At 39.1% G+C, this 20,939-nt stretch overlaps 7 protein-coding genes across 17 annotated transcripts in view; 4 read left to right on the forward strand and 3 right to left on the reverse strand.

Moving 5' to 3' along the window:
- Positions 1 to 11: 11 nt before the first annotated feature.
- LOC6579909 (periodic tryptophan protein 2 homolog) lies at positions 12 to 4,089 on the reverse strand. The gene is made up of 10 exons (XM_002005746.4): positions 3,967 to 4,089; positions 3,800 to 3,912; positions 2,445 to 3,731; positions 2,038 to 2,377; positions 1,829 to 1,974; positions 1,624 to 1,771; positions 1,328 to 1,562; positions 1,102 to 1,263; positions 346 to 562; positions 12 to 287 (listed from the first exon to the last, which is right to left on the reverse strand). The coding sequence occupies exons 1-10, from the start codon at positions 3,982 to 3,984 to the stop codon at positions 74 to 76; spliced, it is 2,880 nt and encodes a 959-aa protein (XP_002005782.1). The 5' UTR covers positions 3,985 to 4,089; the 3' UTR covers positions 12 to 73.
- An 81-nt stretch (positions 4,090 to 4,170) lies between these two features.
- On the forward strand, positions 4,171 to 5,054 carry LOC6579910 (pre-mRNA-splicing factor Syf2). The gene has a single exon (XM_002005747.4). It carries the CDS (start codon positions 4,267 to 4,269, stop codon positions 4,945 to 4,947), a length of 681 nt encoding a protein of 226 aa, XP_002005783.1. The 5' UTR covers positions 4,171 to 4,266; the 3' UTR covers positions 4,948 to 5,054.
- Positions 5,055 to 5,159: 105 nt separating this feature from the next.
- On the forward strand, positions 5,160 to 6,141 carry LOC6579911. Of its 2 annotated transcripts, none has more exons than XM_015163980.3 (2): positions 5,160 to 5,276; positions 5,621 to 6,141. In XM_015163980.3, the coding sequence occupies exon 2, from the start codon at positions 5,655 to 5,657 to the stop codon at positions 6,075 to 6,077; it is 423 nt and encodes a 140-aa protein (XP_015019466.1). In that variant the 5' UTR covers positions 5,160 to 5,276; positions 5,621 to 5,654; the 3' UTR covers positions 6,078 to 6,141. The 2 variants fall into 2 exon arrangements, with proteins under 2 accessions (XP_015019466.1, XP_002005784.1); XM_002005748.4 differs by having other exon boundaries at positions 5,270 to 5,284.
- A 13-nt stretch (positions 6,142 to 6,154) lies between these two features.
- LOC6579912 (proteasome subunit beta type-5) lies at positions 6,155 to 7,167 on the reverse strand. The gene is made up of 2 exons (XM_002005749.4): positions 6,939 to 7,167; positions 6,155 to 6,884 (listed from the first exon to the last, which is right to left on the reverse strand). The coding sequence occupies exons 1-2, from the start codon at positions 7,083 to 7,085 to the stop codon at positions 6,192 to 6,194; spliced, it is 840 nt and encodes a 279-aa protein (XP_002005785.1). The 5' UTR covers positions 7,086 to 7,167; the 3' UTR covers positions 6,155 to 6,191.
- Positions 7,168 to 7,494: 327 nt separating this feature from the next.
- LOC6579913 lies at positions 7,495 to 11,820 on the forward strand. 3 transcript variants are annotated; one of them, XM_032729784.2, is made up of 4 exons: positions 7,495 to 7,878; positions 8,107 to 8,164; positions 8,235 to 8,621; positions 8,687 to 11,820. In XM_032729784.2, exons 2-4 carry the CDS (start codon positions 8,117 to 8,119, stop codon positions 11,213 to 11,215), a joined length of 2,964 nt encoding a protein of 987 aa, XP_032585675.1. In that variant the 5' UTR covers positions 7,495 to 7,878; positions 8,107 to 8,116; the 3' UTR covers positions 11,216 to 11,820. The 3 variants fall into 3 exon arrangements, with proteins under 3 accessions (XP_032585675.1, XP_015019467.1, XP_002005786.1); XM_015163981.3 differs by having other exon boundaries at positions 7,495 to 7,705; XM_002005750.4 differs by having other exon boundaries at positions 7,495 to 8,164.
- LOC6579914 (deubiquitinase DESI2) lies at positions 11,652 to 13,684 on the reverse strand. Of its 2 annotated transcripts, none has more exons than XM_002005751.4 (5): positions 13,491 to 13,684; positions 12,986 to 13,150; positions 12,613 to 12,921; positions 12,455 to 12,543; positions 11,652 to 12,382 (listed from the first exon to the last, which is right to left on the reverse strand). In XM_002005751.4, the coding sequence occupies exons 2-5, from the start codon at positions 13,115 to 13,117 to the stop codon at positions 12,301 to 12,303; spliced, it is 612 nt and encodes a 203-aa protein (XP_002005787.1). In that variant the 5' UTR covers positions 13,118 to 13,150; positions 13,491 to 13,684; the 3' UTR covers positions 11,652 to 12,300. The 2 variants fall into 2 exon arrangements, with proteins under 2 accessions (XP_002005787.1, XP_015019468.1); XM_015163982.3 differs by having other exon boundaries at positions 12,986 to 13,171.
- A 989-nt stretch (positions 13,685 to 14,673) lies between these two features.
- Positions 14,674 to 20,939, forward strand: part of LOC6579915 (guanine nucleotide exchange factor DBS) — a 48,528-nt gene continuing 42,262 nt past the window's right edge. For 3 of the 7 annotated variants that reach the window (XM_044010955.1, XM_015163983.3, XM_044010956.1), the window contains exon 1: positions 14,675 to 15,028. In XM_044010955.1, the coding sequence (XP_043866890.1) occupies positions 14,809 to 15,028 (220 nt within the window). In that variant the 5' untranslated portion in view covers positions 14,675 to 14,808. Of the gene's footprint in view, positions 15,029 to 16,604; positions 17,012 to 19,857; positions 19,904 to 20,939 lie in introns of those variants that run through there. The other 4 variants (XR_006357858.1, XM_044010959.1, XM_044010958.1 and 1 more) reach the window with 4 other exon arrangements.

Genomic DNA, 20,939 nt, shown 5'->3' on the forward strand with positions numbered 1-20,939 from the left:
TAAAGACAAGATTTCATTAAAATTACAATTTAATATGCGTATTCGTACGATCTATATAACAAGATTAACTATTCTACACTCCGTCAGACTCCTCACTGTCTTCCTCTGCTTCTTCTTCTTCTTCTTCATCGCTAAAGTCGCATTCCTCGGCTCTGTCCGCTTTACTCTTGATCAACATCAATTCATCATCACTATCCTCATCCATTGTCGCGTCTGCTCCTTTCTCTGCTTCCAATTGCTCCGCTCTGTCCAGGAGCACTCGTATCGTGTACTTGTTGTAGTCACATCTGCAATTGCATTCATAAGTTAGTCAACAAGCTAAAACCCCTTAGACTAACGACTTACATTTTGTTGAGCATTTCATATTTACGCGAAATGCTTTCGTGTAGGCCGAGCAGAGCCGTGTGCTGGAAGACGTCGTCACGATTGCCGTGGGTATTCAGCAGGCAACAGCTCCACTGTAAATAGAACTCGATGTGGGGCGAGGACTGCAGGAGGCGCGCCAGATGTTGCAGCAAACGTTGGGCGATGTCGGGCGATAGATCCGCGCAAAGTAGCTCAACTGTAAGGAATGAAGACATCGTTTCGTTTCAATATATGCAGCCACGTGCTGTAGGCCAATGGCAATCAATTTACATATTTCATTGTTGTTGGTTTTTCTTTTTCATTCTGTAAGCATGTTTCAATTTGTGGGACCTATGTCAGTGGCCGAGGGGTTTATTAACAATCTGGCTATACAAATAGTTCCGCCTGTCAAACGCTAACCGGTCATATTAAAGCAGAAAGAACCTTGAAACTGTTTATTAACAGCAAAAAAGAACAAGAAATTTGCACATTCGATCCGAATGGAGTTAGGTAAGCTCCTTGAATATAAGGGGTAAATCCAACTTGCATTTATTTTTAGACATGCGAAAAATGCTAAAATGGCTATCGATTATAGAAATTTAAAAAAGAAGAATAAAAGGTAAAAAAAAAAAAAAAAAAAAAACTAAAGAAACAACAAATGTTGCAGGGACTAACTCCCTTGGCAAGGCCGAACTATGTACAGGGGTAACTTTTGTGCATTTTTGCATAGTATTCAGGTAATTTACGAGCACTTACTATCCCTGTATGGCACGCGCTCCAGCACTAAGGTCACTAAATTGGGCTCGTTCAGTTTCAAGGACATGACGAGCGCCTTGGTGAACTCCTCGCTTTTAAGCGCCTCGTGTACTGCCTTTGGTGTCACTTCCAGCGTCAAATCAAACGGATCGAATACCACGCCTATGAAATAGAACAAATTATTTAAACAAATTACAATAATAACTATAGTTAGCCGTCTGCTCACCCTTGTCTAGGGCATATATGCAAAGTCCTTCGGTGCCTGCAGCGGCAAATGCTTGTCCCGTGGGTGAGAAGCGAACGCAGAAGACACGCACCTCAGGCATAAAACGCCTGGAGGACATGTCGCCCTTACGTACGCCCGGCAAACGAATCGCCACATTGCCGCCTTCGCCCTCCTCACGTTGCTCTACCAAAGCCATATTGCCAAACTCACTCAGATGCTTGCGGCTAATGAACTCCTGTGAAATTCAATATGGGAATTCATATGAAATTCTATTTATATGATTTATCCTTACTCACATTTAAGCCATCCAAACTGTGATTTTGTGTTATTTCAAATTTCTTCAGTAACATCGCCCCACGCACATGATATATGCAGATATTGGCGGATTTGCCAGCAGCCAGAATGCATTCTCCATCCGCTGAATACTCTATCGTTGAGAAATAGCTGGAAAAGAAAATTCGATAAAATCAATTGATATACCATCAAGATATCTTTACCCACTTCGACTTGGCATTTTTCTTAGCAGTTACTATATCCGTCTGCAATCGACCGCCACCCAAATCATTGCGTCCCTCAATTGTGTTCACTTGTGTCGCTGATTTCACGTCAAAGATTAGTATGTTGCCAACGAGCGTTGCGACGGCGATCTGGATAAGCACATAAAACATTAAAACTTTGACCGAAATAGATTTTATATCAAACCCATTCACCTCTTCTCCGCTGGGAGAGAATGCTACGCATGTGACATCAGAAATAGCATCAATTGTTTCGTGCTCGCTATTGCTCTCCAGGCAATTCCAAACCTTCACAGTTTTATCCCAAGATCCAGAGATGAGTGTCGAAGAAGTGGCCACAGGCGAGAAGGCCACAGATGTCACTGGGCCCTCGTGACCGCTAATGACTTCCAACAATTTGCCCGTTTTGATGGACCACAAGAATATCTCGAAGACATCCTGACCACCAGCAACAACCAACTCTCCCGAGAAGTCAATTGCAACGCAGGCGAACTGAGCAGGAGTTGGCGATGTGAATGTCCTGAAGTTACGGTATCTATATAAATGGGAAATAATATTACATTAGTTAAAGTTGATGAGAATTCCATAAAATCCGAGCAGACCTTATTATATCGAAAGCACGCACTGTGCCGTCCAGTGAGCTGCTAACCAGGAACTTCTTATTACGGCTAAACTGTACCCCGGTCACGCCACTCGTGTGCTCGCTGAAGGTCACGAAGCAGAAACTGCTTTGGGTGTTCCACAGCTTTACCTTGGAGTCCTCGCCGCCTGTAGCAATGTATTGGCCATCTGGCGAGTAGGCTATGCAGGTCATTTCACTGCTGTGGCCCTGCTGCTTCATGATGTACTGCTCACTCTGCCACTCCCACACCAGCAGTTGGCCGATTTCGCGTGAGGCCAGCGCAACCCAATCGCCAGTGTTATTGAAGAGGGCCGTCGATATGGGGTAGTCGGAGATGCTCAGCGAGTGAATCATATTGACGTCGGGTAGCTCGTACAAGTAGAAGGCGCCAGTGCTAAAGGCGACCACCAACACCTTTGTATGCCGATTGTAGTTGGCCGCCGTTAGCATCGCATCGCGTTTCTCCTTGCGCGGCTCGTTGGCTAAATAGTGCCGACCGAGCTTTTTATAATAGAACGGATGGGTCTTTTGCACGCCTTCGTCTTTCACTTCGTTCTGGTCCAGGTCATCGATTTCTTCATTCAATGCCTTCCTTGATACTTTCTTTTCCATATTGTCTTCAATATCATCTTCGGATTCACTGTCTGATCCCTTAAAAGCATTTGGAGTTTTTCGCTTTGCAGATGGCGGCGCAGGTTCCGCCTTAGCTTTATCGACTTCAGTTAAGTCCGATGGCTCCAGGCTACATTCCCACAGACAGAGTTGTCCATTCCGGCTGACAGTGTTCAAGTGCAGGCTGTTCAATTCGAAAAAGCACGATACAATGGCATCCGTATGTCCGCTTAGATTATACGTTCGAAAGTTAAGCATGTGATTTATGCCGCATATTTTAGTGGAGCTATCGCGACAGCCAATTGCCAGAAGCTTGGAGTCTGACGACCAATCTAGCCACGTGATATCGTCGTAGCCACCAATGAAACTACGCTTCAGTACAAACGGATTGTACTCGCCAGTTATTTCACCCGGAGAGCAAAAGATTAACACAAGATTCTCTCGTGCGACTGCGAAGTATTTGCCATCGGGACTGAAGTTGATGCACTGCACGCCCGTTTGGAATTTATGCCGATGTATGACCGTGCAGGAGAGCATGCTTATCAGCTGCGCATTGCCCTGCTCATTGACAGCGATCAACAGGCTGCCATCTGGAGATAGGGCAATGTTTGTGTAGTTGTAATAGGACTCCAAAGACAAAGTGCGCGACTTGTTGCTGAATTAATAATAAAGTAAGACATATATTATTGTGTACCTATAATACGCGTGCGTTAAGGAACATACTTCTTGAGATCGTATACCGTTATCCGGTTGCCCACAGGACTGATAACTGAATTGCCATCAGGCGTGAAGACCAAGTTTCCATTGCGATAAATTGTGCCCAACAAATTCGAGAACTGCAAATATATAAACCTGAGCAACATATATTTTTTAAATGGTGAATTACTCACTTTGTAAGAAAACTTCATATCGCACAGTTAATTTATAAATCAAAGAACTGAAATTATGCCTTTAAGCGGTAACTATAAACAAAACGCACTGCACGTGTTAAGCGGTGGACGCTAAAATACCAAAGAATCGATATACAAACACTATCGATATCTGTAGTATTTATTGGGTATTTGAGTATATCAGCTGATAAATACAGAGCTGCCATCCCTTGTCCGTTTATTCTGTGAATTTCATCCAAAACAAAGAAGATATAGTTGTGTGAATTTGGCAAATAAATATAAATTTGTTGTCAATAAACAATGGAAAAAATAAAAAGTGCGTCGGATAAGTTAGCCGAACGCAAGGCACGCTTACTCGAACTGCACAAACAGCGCCAAGAGGCGCGCACACAAAACCACCAAGAAGTCGTCGCAGAAGACGCACGCAAAAAACTGCCAAGCAACTGGGAAGCACGCAAACGACAAGCAGAATGGCTGCTCGCTGATGAGAAAGCACGCGCCGATGCAAAGGCTGCTGGCAAGGATTACGAGCGTCTGCAGCTGCTGCAAGTGTCCGCCATCGATGCGGAGCGCATAGAGAAAAAGAAGATACGTAAAGATAATCCCGACCTGGGTTTCTCCACATACGAGGCGCAAACTGCGCGGCAGTACAATCGTTTGGTCAAGAATATGCCACCTCGCGATATGGCCAAATATGAGAAACAGAAGGCTGAGCTGGGCGATGCATTTTATGGTGGCCCTCACACGACGATCCATTTGCAAACCAAGGACACTCCAAGTGCTATCAATAATATGGTTAAAGACCTGGAGCAACAGATCGATCGCAGAAAGAAATATTCCAGACGCCGCATTTATAACGATGACGCCGATGTGGACTTCATTAACGAACGCAATTCAAAATTCAACAAGAAGTTGGATCGCTTCTACGGCGAACATACGGCAGAAATCAAACAAAATCTGGAACGCGGCACGGCTATCTAAACCTCATTTTTCTATTGCAAATAAAACAATTTAAATGTAAAACATAGTCTCTAAGTTTGTTTGTACCTAATACAATATATGTAGATATGTACTTGTCTATGCAACAATCGTTGAACCTTATTAATGTTAGCTTTTTTGGAAACACTCTTTGTACTCTGAGAGAGAAAAGCTGTGAATGCTCAACGGTTGAGCTATTGTGCCCTATATAAAGGCGAGGTGCTGAAGCATTTCTTCAGTCGTTCCTGACCTACTCGTGGTTGACCGTGTGCTGCTGTGCTCCTCTTCTGTGTGTGTCCCTCTCACTGTGCTCGCTCTCCTTGGAGTTGCTTGTAATCTTGTAATTTATTTGGATTAGGAAGAGAATATTTCGTGGCATAAGTGTATTTTGTATTAATTAAACTTGATGCTCTATAGAATTCACATAACGTGATAATCTTAATCAGCGTCAGATGCAATTTATCAAATAATCTAAACAGATCACGATCCTTTTGTAATATAATGTCATGTTCAAAATAAATACTGCGGTACTGCCAACGAATACCAACAATTATACTTAAATACTAGATCCTCAGTATTTATTAATACCATTTCGCTTAAGCTTTGTTTACATTTTGTACTAGTCCCAATAGTCGTCATTATTGGTACATTAACATTTCTCTCCATTTTCTCACAGTGTAATATGGTGTTTTATCCAGGCTACAGACACCATGAACAATTTTAGCGGACGTGAAAAATATTTGATATCAAATACATTGAATTGCTTGCCTATAATACTGCAAGGACGTGCTGTACTTATAGATCTACGAAATGAGACATCCGTGGCGGGGATCATCAGCATTGCCGACGGCCACATGACATGCGAGTTAACCGATGCAGTTTTCATTGATCGCAATGGTAAATGCCATGCATTCGATAATTTTTTGATACGCAATCGAATGATTCGGCTGCTGCATGTGCCCGCGGATCTGGACATCAAGCATGAGCTCTCCCAGCTGCAGCGCAGGCCGGCTAACAGAAACAAAACGAAGACCAAGCGCACCTTCAAGCAGAAGCGAGCAGAGGAGCGACACAAGGAAACTCTACAGATTATTAAGACCCAAAAAGTTGCTGATAAGCCGCAAGAAACATAAAATTAATTTACATTGTAAATAAAATAGATTTAATAAATATTTTAGTTTATTATTTTTATTTTTATTCCCTTCTCACATTTATTTAATAGCTGTGCAAATAGTAGATATAAAATATTACTTGGACTCCTTCTCTTCCTTGTACTTGTAATGCAACTCCATGCAATCTGTTTCTGAAATTTTAATCCAGCCATTTTTGGTCATGTGGTATACACGGATGATACCGCCCGAATACGCATCACGGAACGTTGCATGGTAGATGGCACGGCGGCCCAGCTCCTGTGCGGCAGCATCTTCCAAATCCCAATGATAGCCAGAATCGAGAACACCAAATGCATAAATGGAGCCGCTGCCAACTGAAAAGACATTGCCGGGAGTGCGTGATCCTTCGGAGTCCACATAGTAGAGGCCAGGTCCGCGCTTATCATAGCCAGCCAACATCATGCCCATGCTGAGGCCCATGCCCTTGTACTCGTGAGCAATGTTGGCCATGATCTTACTGGCGGCAGCCACTGAAATGCGTTCCTTGTTGCGCAGCTCGTGCAGGCGGCATTCCTTGGATAGCACGCGGTCCCAGTACACGCAGTCGGCAGCACCGCCGGCCAATGTGCCGAGCAAAAATTGGTTTATTTCAACAATCTTTTTCATCGACTGTGATCCAATATATTGGCCACCAGTAGCACGGGAATCAACGGCCAAGATGACGCCGCCTTGGTACTTGAATCCCAGAGTTGTGGTGCCGTGATCAAAGTTGATCTTAATGCCGGTTTTATCACCATTTGCTTGGATTTTATTCAAATTCTCAAGGGGCTGAATGATGAATACTCGTTAATAACAATAGTTTACTATATTTTTTCGTCTTACATTCTCGAATGGAGGAGCCGCCAATGTGTATGGATTTGCAATGTTGCTGGTGTATGCATTCAGCTCGTCCTCCACTTCACTCGAAGACCAGGCAGTTGGCTTCATATATGAAGCATTCGAAATTTTGCAAATTTCTGCTAGTGCCATTTTATTTTTAACAATATCCTCGCTTTAGTTTGCCGACGCAGAAATTAAAACTTATTTTGTGATGAGATGACACAAAATTGACAAAAATTACCCAGCACTGGAACAAGCATGTTTATGGGCACCCTGAAACCTTTAACATTAGCCAAAATGTTATTAACAGCGCGCGCTCCAAAGTTCTTTATTAAAATTTGTCGTTACTTAATTTGTTTTCAAATATAAGTTTAGTGGCATAGTATTTTGTGAAACTCAACACACAGCCTTTAAACCCCACAATAGCTTGGGAATTAAGTAATAAAATAATGCTTACAAATATTTGTAATGTCTCATTATAACTGATTTCGATAACATAAAATACTGATGATCTCTCGATTATTTTAACTGGTAGGTGGCAACCATATACAAAACCTGTTGCCAATTTTGCAATTCGCCTCAATTTTCTCTTCTATTTTCCTTTAGGCCTGGCTTAAAGCCAAATTAACTCTGGGCGTGCACAAAATGTTTCATTTTGCCATTTGTTAATTAAAGTTTGTCATTTTCAATTAAATAAAAGAATATAAGCTCCGGAAGTAACGTGTAACTTTTAACGGATCAAAATCAAACATCGAATAAAGCTGTAAATTGTAAGAATGTGTGTTAATTCGCTCCAAAGCGGTCAATCTCAATTAGCAAAATATTGTTGTACGTTCATATGTGCATATGTGACAATAATTAAAAGGAAATGTAATTAAATCATATATACATACCAAATAAAAGTGATCTTATTAGAGAAATTGTTGAGAAAAGCTTAAAATATGTATGTAAATTTGTGCGTACGATGGCATGCTGTGTGTGTGTGTGAGTGGGTACGTGCGTGCATGAGCGTTTGTATGTAATTCAGTACACGGACAGCGTAATGAGTTTCTACTACGCACCACATACATACATATGTATGTATGTTCAGACATACGCGAACTTGTAATAAAACTTGGTTAATTGACTTTTGACAATTGAAACGTCTTTTTATATTTGGGTTTGTCTTCAGACAATGCAGCATGGATCACAATTTGAAGCAGGAAGCATTGCCGAATGCCATTTCCGGGGTAAGTTCGAAAAGAAATCGTATCGGTGCTTGATATAAATGTGTATTGTTGTGTAAATTACATATTTTAGCATGACTCCAGAAACTGGACGGCATTGCACGAAGCCGTTGCGGCGGGCGATGACAGACGAGTGCAAATCCTGCTGTCGAGCAATGCGGATCGCCTGGCCAGGGAATCGAGTCAGGGCAACACGCCATTGCACGAGGCGGCCAGTCGAGGACTCAGCCGTTGCGTTAAATTGCTCTGTGCCCCGCCAACCACCAAGACGCAGCACAAGGAGCAGAAGAGCCGACTGAAGACGCGGGTAGCAAACACGATCGAAGCTCTGCACAACAGCACGCTGAGCATGATTAACAATGAGGGCTTGACGGCGCTTCACTTGGCTGCTCAAAAGGGTCACAATCAGAGCTCTAGAGAACTGCTGATGGCTGGAGCAGATCCCGATGTGCAGAACAAGGTGCGTCCTATTATCCTTATTAAATTGATTATTATTCATTAAATGGCTTTCAACCTTTTCTATAGTACGGCGATACTGCTCTGCATACAGCCTGTCGCTATGGCCATGCAGGCGTCACTCGGATTCTCCTTTCGGCCTTGTGTGATCCCAATAAGACAAACCTGAACGGGGACACTGCACTGCACATCACCTGCGCCATGGGTCGGCGAAAGCTAACGCGGATTCTGCTGGAGGCAGACGCTCGTTTGAATGTGAAAAATGCTCAGGGCGATACGCCTCAAAGTATTGCGATCAGAAAGAATTATCGGGAAATCAATGAGATTCTAAGCACTCCAAAGCGTATACGTAATCGTCGAGAGAAGCCAAAAGATCATGACAAATCAGCGCCTGCTCAGGACAAGGACAAAGATAGTGTGGATAAGGCAATCAATTGGTCGCCCTATGGCTGTCACTATTTTCCTGATCCGCGCTCATTTCCATCGCCCAAACTGGAAACCTTACCCAAAGAGCCGCTGAAGCAAGGCGAACAGTATTTCCTTGACCTCGCCGGGAACATACACAAGGGTCCAGTCAGCGTGGGCAACACATGCTATTGTGGTCCCTTCTTCCGGCATATAGAGAATAAACTGAACTGTAATCGGAAGAGCCTGAAGAAGTATGTGCACAAAACAAAGGAGCGGCTGGGCCACAAGGTTCAAGCGTTGGCAATCAAGACGAACGATCAAATCGAGCAGCTGACTCGAACAATGATCGAGGATCGCATTCGCTGTGAGAGCAAACGACTTTATCTCAATGAATACCTGCGCCGCGGAGAGCCATTTCGCTCCACCTACGACAATCAAACCAAAACTCAAAGGGTCGAACGCACATTGTCTCGATGTCGCAGCTTGGACTTACTTGAGAGTAATTTCGAGAGCGGCAAAATGTCCAACTCGAAGAGCGTTGACATTCTGGAGAACGAAAATCAAACGGTTGTCGACATCGTATACCATTCGCAGTCGCAGGAGGCGCAGGCTGAGAGCGACTCAAATGAGGATACCCAATCGAATTCGAGTATGGGAGTAACAGAGAACCGAAATGATTTGATGAGTGCAGCTGCTCTATCGACAGCTGAGGAGGAGCTGAAGCAAACGAAATTGAATGAACTGAAGCAGGACTTTCTTAAGGTATCGGAGCGACTTGGAGATTTGCTAGAGAAGACCACTCTCATCATGGAGCGAGACAACGAGCAGGAGAATAAACGCCAGCTCTGCTCCCTGTCGCCAGAGCAAAGTAATCCATCCATGTACACTCCAGAGAATCCCTGCCACCTGCTGGACAATAAGGAGAACGCTAATAGTCCCAGCTACGATGAGTATACAAATGTACAAAGACGCTATCCCAACTCAAGCGAAACGTCAAACCCGTCTCAGAACTCAAACAGTTGGGAGTTCGAAACGACTCCGCCGGACGCCCAAAGGTATTACCATTGCATTGGTCGCGGTGAAAATATGCTGAACACGGTGATCAAAGCACTTCGGAAAGATGCCACCTTTGCGGATCACAACAAGGACGACGTAACCTTCAATCAGAATGATAGAGATAGAGTCTGCGGCGATAAGTTGTTGTACAAGGAGCAGGTTCAAAGCACACCATCTCCATCGCCATCGGCGTCGTGCAGCACAGATGCCGTGTTTCATGCGCAACCGTCCCACCCAAGATCCATGCAAAAATCCATATCGAATCTCATGAAGAGGCAACCGCTTTGCTTGGAGGACAACTACTCAGTCAATGCAAATCTCTATAACTCCAATGGCTTGAGTATTGCCCAAGCAAACATTCCCCATCACGTAGCTGGCGGCGTGCATATGAGGCAAAACTCCAATGAAGCTGCTGGGAAGGTTGAGATTAGAAACAGCGAAATAAAATACCTAAAGAAATCGAATACGGGCCAAGTGAAGGACATGGTGGCCCAGCTGCAGGGCAGGATTGATTCGAACATGCAGTACGACAATGATGTTGGCTTGAGCTACGACTTGCCGCACTCACAAATGGTGGCGCCTCAGTTGAGCAATAATCTCCATAGCATATCTAATCCTGAAAACGCTGGTCAACTGCCGTTGCCAAATGCTTCGTCTCTGTATGCGGTGCACGCGAGAACACCCCAATATGCGCCATACGGTGCAGCTGAGAGGCACATACCCAAAGATGCTTACTTTCATGATCTTCCCAATCGATCAAGAAATCTGCAAAGAGCACAAAACGTTTACTCTGGCGATTTGGGCAGCGTCAGGCTGTCAGTTGGCTATGCGGGACCGCAAGAGTTCCGCTCACCCAGTGCCCAATGCCAATCCCAGTCCCAATCCCTCCATCTGCAGCCACATGATCATGAACCCCTGCACGGGGATTACGTTAGCCGAGCACCCGCTCTGGCTGACACCAATCAGCTGCAATATCCCCACGGGAATCTGGCACAAGGCGTCAACTCAATACGATCCCCGGCTATGATCTTTCGAAGTCAACTCCCGCACAATGTCCTAAGCAGCGATGTCGATATCGATGTGGATGAAATCGCATCTGTGGGTTTATACAATAACGTTTCCAGCTTGGTTTGAAACACATGGAGCAAGTTAATAATTAATGTAAATAATATAATTGTGCAGATTTTGTAGCTACCATTTTGTAAATAGTTGTCACAATGTATTTATCATAATTATTATTTAGATGTATGTATTTATATATTTATGTTATCCTGTTAGTTTGTTGCACTCAGCCAGATGTTTGGCAGAGCAAATTCTGGACGCGGCAACGTTTAACAGTAATAATATTTTTGTTTAGAATTCGCAGCATTTGTTTTTGGCACTATTTGTTGTCTGAAAATATATGTGTATATGTGCATGTATGTGTGTATGCATGTACTTATTTCGTAGGTTTTCTTTTCGTATCTTCACTTAGGCGTAACAACTATGAATAACTACGTATTAGAGTTATTATTGAATTAAAATATATTTTCTTTAAAAAATTTTTAATATAATAGTATTAATGTATGTGTAAATATCAGAATGTCAAGTACATATTTATTGATAACAGATCGTTTTGGTGTTTTGATAGACATGCGGCTTTCGACATTGTAATCATTAAAATCAATTTTCAAATAATAAAATATGTATACAAATTAACTAATGATGACAACTTTGATATCATTTAACTACATATAATTTGCTGGCTTTGCTTGTTAATTATGTTTTTTTGTTTTGTTTGTTTAGCAATTTCTTAAAAATGGTTTCTCGATGTTTGATCATTAATTCAAAATTCTATAAATGATGTTGCAGCTGTGGGCTGTGTGTATGGGCACGGCTGCTGCTGTCTTCTGATGACGTACACTTATCGGCCACTTAATAATATCTTAATTCTGAATAGTCGAATTACATGTTACAAGTTAGCCAATAATTTATTCGCTTTCCATGTAGCCTAATATAAAACTATTAACATTATTTATGATTTTGCATTCTATTTGAAAATGTTTTTGCTTTCTTTCTTTCTTTCTTTCTTTGCTGGCTTTAATGAAATGAGTGTCGATAACCCGGCTCTTCTCAATTTAACTTAACAATATTGTTGGTCTTCCGACAGCAGGGATGAGTTGTTATGCTCGCTTGGGACTTTGCAAGTTTCATGAATATATTTTAGATCAGGTAATGTCTCAAAGGGGACTATTGTCCGAGTCTTCGCGCTCTTGGATTGTTGTTATGCTTTGCTGCAAGGCATTCGGCGTAAGCCACTCTCTGAAATAGACGAAAAGCCCAAATTACATTTATTTAAGTCTAATCTAATCGAATCTTAAGGCAGATACTCACTTTGGTAGGCATCTTTGTAAAAATGGCACACAGGAGCTGAAATGTGCTAGACGGTTCACCCAGCTGGGTATCTCTTGGCCGCAAAGTATCTGAGGAAAAAAGGGAGAATTATTACAATGGGTATTCGATTCGATTAAAGTCACGACTGTGTGCCAAACCTGAGTCAAGTTGCCCGAAAAGTGATTACAATTATTGTTCATAAGATGATAACGATCTCCGCGAAATTGATTGCCCAATTCCTCAACAAGTCGACGCACTTCCTCGTATGTAAAGTCGGTACAGCCAATTTGAATGCTCTGTCGGAACTGGAATTGTTCGCCCAGTTCGTCGTGGTCACGCGGAGTGATTTCGAAGACACCAGTAAAAGGAAACGGATGGCCTCCGTATGCAAACTCAGTGCCAAATGCTTCTACGCCGGAATGAAATACGCCAAGACCAATTGATGTGGTATATTCATTAATCCAGTACTGCGAACACAAACAAAATTAATCAAATTAATTAACCATATTTAGCAATCATAAATCCACTTACCATGTCATATACGTTAAGAATAACAGGTTCTCTTGTGCCCATATTGGATGGCAAGAGCTCCTCATTACCATCTTTTGGTACACTTAGGCAGCTCGGAAACGACAGGTTGCACGGCAGCCCGTTGGAGAACATTGATTAAATGCGTTGTTGGTTTTGCTTTCTACACTACAATCAAGAAATAAAGATCTACGAAATGAGTCAATAAATTGTGACAAAGTATCTGAGTGAATCAATTTGGCTTAGTATTGCAATTTCGACTGGAACTCAAATGCATTTGCACTGTTGTACGCATTTGTATTTAATTACGATTGTTTATATTTACATATATATGCACAAAAGTACACTTTTCTATGCACATATGTTCAATTGCATACATACATATGTATATATGATATATATACTGAATATATACTAGTTCCATTCTCATGCATACACATACTCACACCCACACACATACACACATTCATCTTTTTGTGTTACAAATGTGTCATACCAAACAACTTACACGAAGTACAGGACGCTAATATCCCATAATCCAGTGGAAGTTACAAATTTGTAATTGACCAATGTTAAGAACTTTGCATTTATTGTTTTTATTTACTTCTGTGCCTGGCTTAAGTTTATACACAAAATTTTTTGTTGTTTATGGATTGATTGTGTAGAGTTGTGTCGGCCCAGTTTAGTACCGTTCACTGAACTACTTTTATCGAACCACTGGACTCGGATAATCGATTGCACAATTTGAACAAATATCGAGCTTATTTTCATGCCAAAATCGGTTATTTTTAGCTTTTTCATAAATGTTAAAATTTATGATTTGATATGTTAAAGTTTAATTGTTAATTATTATTATAAAATGAGTTATAATATTAAAAATGTTCTATTTTGAATAAGTCATTGACATCGTTATTTTGTCAAACAGTATAAATTAGTCTTGAATATTAAGCATGTAAATTTTGTTTAATTTATTATTAATTTATTATGATAAAATTTACCAAGTAATCAAATACAATATAAATTTAATTCTTCATTTACAAATTAAAATCAAGTAGAATTTTGAATATTTGTATATATATATAATAAAATTAAAGTTCTGTTGGCTAAGGACGATCCTTCAGTGGATAAAAACCGAGGAACTACACTCCTTTGGAATCTAAAATAAACAAACATTATTATAAGGAAGACGAACAGCTGTTGTCAGTCAGGAGACATATAGACAACTATGTATGTATATATATTTAGATAGTGATACGCATTAACCTGTAAGTGTTTCGCATTTCTGCGCATGTCAAAGATTTGATTTGATTCAAACAAACAACACGTGCTTACTGCAGAAGCTTTTGGCGTCAATGAGAGGATAGAAAAAGTAACAAATATTGCCGGCTCTCCCAGTCGTCGTTGGGTCTCTCATTCACTATCTATGGACTGAGTGTTTGAGCACATACACACACACATCCTTGCTCAATATCTGGCGGTGGCCTATTCCGTGACTCTCAGTCTTGGTTGAGCGATGCGGAAGAACGGTTAAGGTTGAGTCATCCAAGAGGACCTTCAAAAAAAAAAAAAAGTGCAGCAAATATTAGTGTAGAGATAAAAAAAAAGAAAAGAAAAATAGAAAAAAATAGATAAAGGCGTGAAATAAAAAAACATAGTCAACAACATTAATGTATAAAATATAGTATATAAAAATTATAATTAATAAATTACTATAAATACATATATGTGTATAAAGATATTGAAATAATTTTTGTTAAAGTGCATCAATTAAGCACTTTAAAGATAAATTGTGAACCTTTCGTTCGGGCAACAATGTAAGAGTGAAAATGGAAAATTCGCCGTCCAGTTCCATAGAGAAGCAAATCGATCATTTTCTGGAGCATTTCAAACGCAGTGCATCCAAGGCCATCGACACGGAGTGGGGAAGCGGCTCGGATATCAACAATGGACCGTCTAGCAGCAGTCCGCAGAGACAGCCCCCACTGCAGCGCCTGCTGCAGCGCACCAAGAGTAGATCCAGCTGCCTAGACGTCTCAGAGCTGTCGGGTAGGTATTCCGAAAGGTTTTCCCTAGACTAAGCTGAGCGAAATTTAGTTCTAGTTCGAATCATTATTATTTATTCGTGCCAACTCAAGGCTGCGTCTACTGCCCTTACTCCGCCCATCGACCCCATACATATTTATTGATTTTCCGTATTAATCGCCGCAGTAGCATTTCGTGCGCCTTTAATGTCACGGCCCAAACAGCGATTCCGGATAAACTTGATTTGTTTGTGTGAATTCTTTGAGTTGAATTGATAACGACTTTTTATGACCAAGTACGAGATTTTCGTCACCTTGAAGGCGAAATTTTTAATATCAATTGGAGATATATTGTAAATTGAGAAGATGTTTGGAATGTATTTGTAAATATTTTGAATCTACTACTTCGCAATAGATAATGAAGGACATCACAACGTCTATCTGAAAACATAATTCTGGAGGATGTATTAAGAAAATATTACAGTTGTAAAAATATCTTGGGCACGCCCATACTCCACATACATGTATGTTCATTATATCTTAGCTGTGCCAAGAAATTGAATACCTTTTTGTGTGCATAGACTGATTGGTTCTACGTCGCGTCGTCGGCATATTGCATATTCTTCTCATTTAGCTGCACTTAAATGGCCGCTCTTATGAAATGCACACGTACATACCTACATACGTGTTAAGTGTTTGTATGTATGTACATTGTACAGCTACCTAACTATGTGCTTAAATGCTTCCAAGTGTTACCCTCGTTTGCATTTGGTGCACCCGTTGCAAGTGGGTTTCAATTTTAATTTAGGGTAGACGACGCTTATTGCTAATCTCTAGTTCTGACGATTCTCATTTGCTTTTCTTGTTCTTTTCTACTGTTTTTGCCTGTTGCTTTATTTAAAGCCCACGCATTAATGTGACCTTGATTCTTAGTTGTGTTTTGTAAGAAAAGACTTTTAAAAAATGAATAGGTTAATTACTTACAGAAATTACTTTGATTATATACACATTGATCTGGTGTACAATTTATAGTAAGTACTATATTAAATGTATTCTAAATGTTAGGTTTGTATTTACTTTTGTTTGCTAGTATTTTTCCTTTTTCGGATATATCAATACTGAAGAATGCTAAAAAATAAATGGTAATTTTTACCAAAAGGTATAATCGTCAAAGTAGGATTTCGTTGATTTATTTTAAATTATGAAATTTGTTTAGCATATACAAATTAATGTTATTTTGAATCGTTATTTTTGAATTATGAATTTTGAGCTCTGCATTCAACAGCTGTTTTCTGTTCTGCTACTGATCTTGTTATCGATAACAATGTACATATAAATTTACAGTGGAACTAGTTAATTGCTGTTAAAATTTGAACACAACTCGATGTTTTTACTAAAAACATCCTTTAAATGAAAGAGCTTTTTATATAAAAAGTAATGATTTCAAGTATTCGATTACATTAAAAAATAATAATGGTCTTTGATTTCTATTCCTTAAGTTAGCGGATCAAACATTTACTGCTCGCTGTTAAATAACAGCTCAGCTGATGTTAATGCAAATTTTTCTGTTATGTTATTTATATTAGTTCAGCTCTTCTTCTTTCGTGTAAAATATACCCGGTGCATAGTTGAAATATACAAATAATGTTTTTTATCTGCCGAGATACGTGTGTAAGCGTCAGTTTTCAGATGATTTGTGTTGCGCGTGTGTTACCTAATCTTGCAAATGCATAATATATAATTAGATATACATATCAGCATCATATGTGAATTTATGTATAAATATTTACGTACATACATACATACATACATTTATCTTATGTGTATATGTATCCAGCAGACAGTTTTGTGAATCGGTGATTGGTTCTGCGTACAATGGATATTATGCGTAAATATTCCACCAATTTAGTTTATAGCTATTCATGAGTTTATATAGACCACTTAAATTTGATCAAAGTGCACAAACGACCTTTCAATACAAATCATGCATAATATTATGTGCACATATGTAAGTACTCTTGCTATATAAAATACCAAGTATATAGGGGCATTGTAACTTCCTAACCGCCCCCATTGCCAAACAGATATGCTAATTATCAAGAGACAGACGAAAAGACAGATAACAAAAGTTGAATATTTGATAAGTTTACAGCAAAATGGTTTCTTTTCATTGTTATTTACATCGACCCCAAAAGGTTTACTCATCATTTATAATGGTTTTTGTCTTGAGCACGTAGTATTCGCTTTACCTATCACCTATTGGGGATCAATGCCCAATGCAGACACTGTCATAATGGATCGGGCAATTGCTAATTACTCATATATATAATTACTTATATATATGTATAGATATTGCAAAATATTTGATGACGTTTATACCCATATATTTGTCACGAATATTTTTATTGTCATTTGATCAATACTCAATGAACAATTTCTCAATATACAGCTTTATAATTAGCTTTTTGTATACATCATGTATATTATAGTATATAGTATATGGGTAGCGAGTGTTTTAAATCTGTATTTAAACTGTTATTATACAAGCACTAGTCATATAGTATTTTTTTAGATAGGTCAAGTCGCTGATCTTTAAATGTGAATGCCTATCAAAATACGTGTGTACATACTATATGATAGACAACATCAAGTCTAAAGATTAAGCTATAACTTATAGAGTTTAATGTAGTGAGGGTATACCCTAGTATTAAAACCCTTTACTTATAGATAATTTGTTCGACGAACTCTAGTAAACATCTATCGTATATATACATATTTATTACATACATATACATTTATGACTAAGATGTTCTATATTATTCATTTCAGTGAGTTCCTATATTATTTACTATCAAAGACTTCAGAATTCTTAGCCTTTTAGACTTTAGTAAATACATTTTGATTGATATTTATAGGTATTACGAGTAGTATTTGTGTAGTATAAAGAATTATATATACTAGAAGCAGGCTAAACATATTTTCCATTAAACCGTATGCTAATAGTTTGTTGTATGAAAGCTGATAGCTCTTAAAGTATTTTGGCATTCTTTTATAAAGAAAAAAAGTTATTGTTGCCAAAGCTGAATTTTTGTGTTTCATAATCTCAATATCATAATAATCATATTTTATCCAGCAGAATTGACCTAGTTAATCATGCCAAAAAAGCTTTCATACAAAGTATTTGATGCCTCAAAAATAAGTAAACCAAATGGGTAATACAATATCATGTTTGTCATCTAAATTTATTTTATTATTATAAATTCTAAATAATAATAGTAATACAAATTTCATAGAACAGTTTCTTCTCATATAGAATAATGTACAAGGCTCCTGCGTTTTCTTTTATTTTCGTTTATAAATAAATATATACAACTTTAAATCTAATTGCGTCTTCGTCTTCACGTAAACGTATATACATGCATAAATATATATGTATATAGCAATGTTTTTTTTTCTTCAAATGCCAAAAATAAAATCAGCGAAAATTGCACGGAAAAATCGTCAAAGACAAAAAGTTTTGCTAATTCGAGTTGAATATATTGATGAATCAAGTCGCGGTAAAAGTAAAAGTTCAGCTAAGTGAAACGACCCGAAAATATTAACTTGAAATCATTGCTTAAACATGCATGCGAAAGGTTTTCACCAAAGCATCTGCGGTATGTCTATGGGTGTTATAAGGAAAGAGTACTTTTATTAAAGAAAATAGAAGAGAAAATGGCAAGCAAATCTAAATGAAATTGATATAATAGTGTATACCCTATGTCTATAATAATATTATAATAAATTATCATTTTTATATATCATAATCGCGAAGTACACCCAGCACTCCAATATCGTTGTCGAACTTAGTACTTTGTGTTTTATCAGAAACTAGAAATGAATATGGCAAGCAGCTGCAGCTGAAACTCTTATGATGATATAATAGCTTCTACCAACTGTTTATAATAATATCAGAATATATTGTTATTATTATTATTATTATTGATATATATTATAATTGGGAAGTACACCCAGCATTTCAATAGCGCGGCGGAACTAAGTACTCTGTGTATTACATTACGGCCTTATCAGCTATGGCATTGAAGGCAGATGTTATACGCTTTAGAGACGAGCGAAACACGCATAGAACTTTTCATATAGCTTTATCTGTTTGCGCATGTGTGTGTGTATGTGTATGTGTGATGTTGCTGAGTGTTACAATGAACTGGCTCGTTTTCGCGCTGCTCCACTTAGATGTTTGACGATGCCAAACGATGTGTTGCAGCCAGCACTCGAAGTGCAGCTGAGTTCGGATCGGATGGAGTGCAAAAGAAAGCATATGAGAGAAAAGACCGGCAAGCAGCGCATCGATGCTCTTTAGAAATTTATAAATTCTGGCTATCGGAGCAATCACCTGCGGCTTTTCTCTGCACTCATCTTGCGTGAGTGTGTTTACATTTCTCTTACGCAAGCTCTCTCTCTCCTCTCCAGCTCTCGCTCTCTGTCGCTCCGCTTGGGCAGCAGCTGACGATGATGACGAGGCCAACAGAGTGTGGCTGCTTCCTCTACCACAGAGTCTCATTGAATAGCGCAGTGGCAATACCATATCATATAGCATACGCTACGTTTCAGTTACTATAATTCTATTTTCTTTTCATTGTGGAATCGCGATACGATTGTGTGAGTCTCGCAGTGCCCCTTGCCGTGCTAAACATACATACATATGTGCTTGGGGCTTAAAGCCGACATTTATTCGTCATTTCTATATACTCAGCTGTGTTGTGCAATTGCCAATTGGCAAAAAAATCAGAAAGAACATGTGGAGTGCCCCAATCAGTGTGCGCACGTATGCGTAATTATCTACGGTCCACAACTACCACTACTACCACAATGGGCAACCTGCAAACCTTAGCAGATTATGGTGTGTATATGAAGCGGATGCGTAACTATTGTGAATCACATCTCGGCTCGTTCTTTATTAGCTTAAATGGTTTTTAATTAAAGTAAAAATGAACTATCAAATTCGAGTGAGATTATAAACCAGACTTTATATGCTCCAACTCACATGCGTCTTTATACTCCTTCATGTGGTGGTGAAAGGAGTATATTGGTTGGACTGGGACTTGAACTTGAGCATACTAAAGAGACATGTGTGCATCTGCTGCAAACTGTGATATTCAAGCTTATGTTGCAACGCTCCAGAAGGCGCGCAAACATGCTGAAGTACTACGAGGGTAGTCAGAAAAGTTAACAAACTTAACGTAAAGGTTGAGAGAGATTGAAACTTGCAAGCAAAAGTGAATATTATCATTATAAAGTAAAATACTAATATTTACTTGAAATTTATTAATTATTAATTGGATAACAAAATAAAAACTTCAACTAAATGAAAAGAATTTGAGATGGCTAGTATTCTAATATCTAATCAAATTTAATATAAAAATTTTTTAGCACCTATTATAAAAATTATATTCATATTTTAATTAAAAGAAAATAATATATATATATTTTTTTAAATATAAAAATATAATTTTATAATATGTTTTAAGAACTTGTCAGGTCACTCTCGTATATCTTCCTTGTAAACAAACTGTAGCTCTCGTAGTTGAAACGGTAAAATCAGTAAATTCAACCAGGGCTTTGAACTTTCTTAAGGGCCAAACGTTGGGGGCGTAGATCAGGCACTACCGCATCAAAGTGAGCTTGAAGCTGGAATTACTTAATTGAGAGTCTAGGCCTGATCAAAACTGGAATTTGGCCAGACTTAAAATAATTTTATTGTCAAATAAACTTCTTTATTAACATTCACACATTTTAAGTAATCGAGCTTTGCTAAGTGCGCAATTTTTATTTTGCTCCCCCATTGATTAAAAGGTGTTATAAGAATACCTTAGTAGAGTAGGAGCTACTACACTGGGCCCAACTCTCCATATACATGTAATATGCATATGTATGTA

This window comes from Drosophila mojavensis, unplaced genomic scaffold, assembly GCF_018153725.1.
Source record: "Drosophila mojavensis isolate 15081-1352.22 unplaced genomic scaffold, ASM1815372v1 contig_80, whole genome shotgun sequence".
Taxonomy (NCBI): domain Eukaryota; kingdom Metazoa; phylum Arthropoda; class Insecta; order Diptera; family Drosophilidae; genus Drosophila; species Drosophila mojavensis.

Excerpts from the sequence above, each read along its gene's own strand:
- LOC6579909 (XM_002005746.4), bottom strand. Across the intron at positions 1,563-1,623 it reads ACAGTTTGGATGGCTTAAAT|GAGTTCATTAGCCGCAAGCA; the intron begins GTGAGTAAGGAT and ends TGAATTTCACAG. Across the intron at positions 1,264-1,327 it reads CATATATGCCCTAGACAAGG|GCGTGGTATTCGATCCGTTT; the intron begins GTGAGCAGACGG and ends TCTATTTCATAG.
- LOC6579910 (XM_002005747.4), top strand. The coding sequence starts at position 4,267 with ATGGAAAAAATAAAAAGTGCGTCGGATAAGTTAGCCGAACGCAAGGCA.
- LOC6579911 (XM_015163980.3), top strand. The coding sequence starts at position 5,655 with ATGAACAATTTTAGCGGACGTGAAAAATATTTGATATCAAATACATTG.
- LOC6579912 (XM_002005749.4), bottom strand. The coding sequence starts at position 7,085 with ATGGCACTAGCAGAAATTTGCAAAATTTCGAATGCTTCATATATGAAG. Across the intron at positions 6,885-6,938 it reads CGGCTCCTCCATTCGAGAAT|CCCCTTGAGAATTTGAATAA; the intron begins GTAAGACGAAAA and ends TTCATCATTCAG.
- LOC6579913 (XM_002005750.4), top strand. The coding sequence starts at position 8,117 with ATGGATCACAATTTGAAGCAGGAAGCATTGCCGAATGCCATTTCCGGG. Across the intron at positions 8,165-8,234 it reads TGCCGAATGCCATTTCCGGG|CATGACTCCAGAAACTGGAC; the intron begins GTAAGTTCGAAA and ends TACATATTTTAG. Across the intron at positions 8,622-8,686 it reads ATCCCGATGTGCAGAACAAG|TACGGCGATACTGCTCTGCA; the intron begins GTGCGTCCTATT and ends CCTTTTCTATAG.
- LOC6579914 (XM_002005751.4), bottom strand. The coding sequence starts at position 13,117 with ATGTTCTCCAACGGGCTGCCGTGCAACCTGTCGTTTCCGAGCTGCCTA. Across the intron at positions 12,544-12,612 it reads TTTCGGGCAACTTGACTCAG|ATACTTTGCGGCCAAGAGAT; the intron begins GTTTGGCACACA and ends TTTTTTCCTCAG. Across the intron at positions 12,383-12,454 it reads TTACAAAGATGCCTACCAAA|AGAGTGGCTTACGCCGAATG; the intron begins GTGAGTATCTGC and ends CGTCTATTTCAG.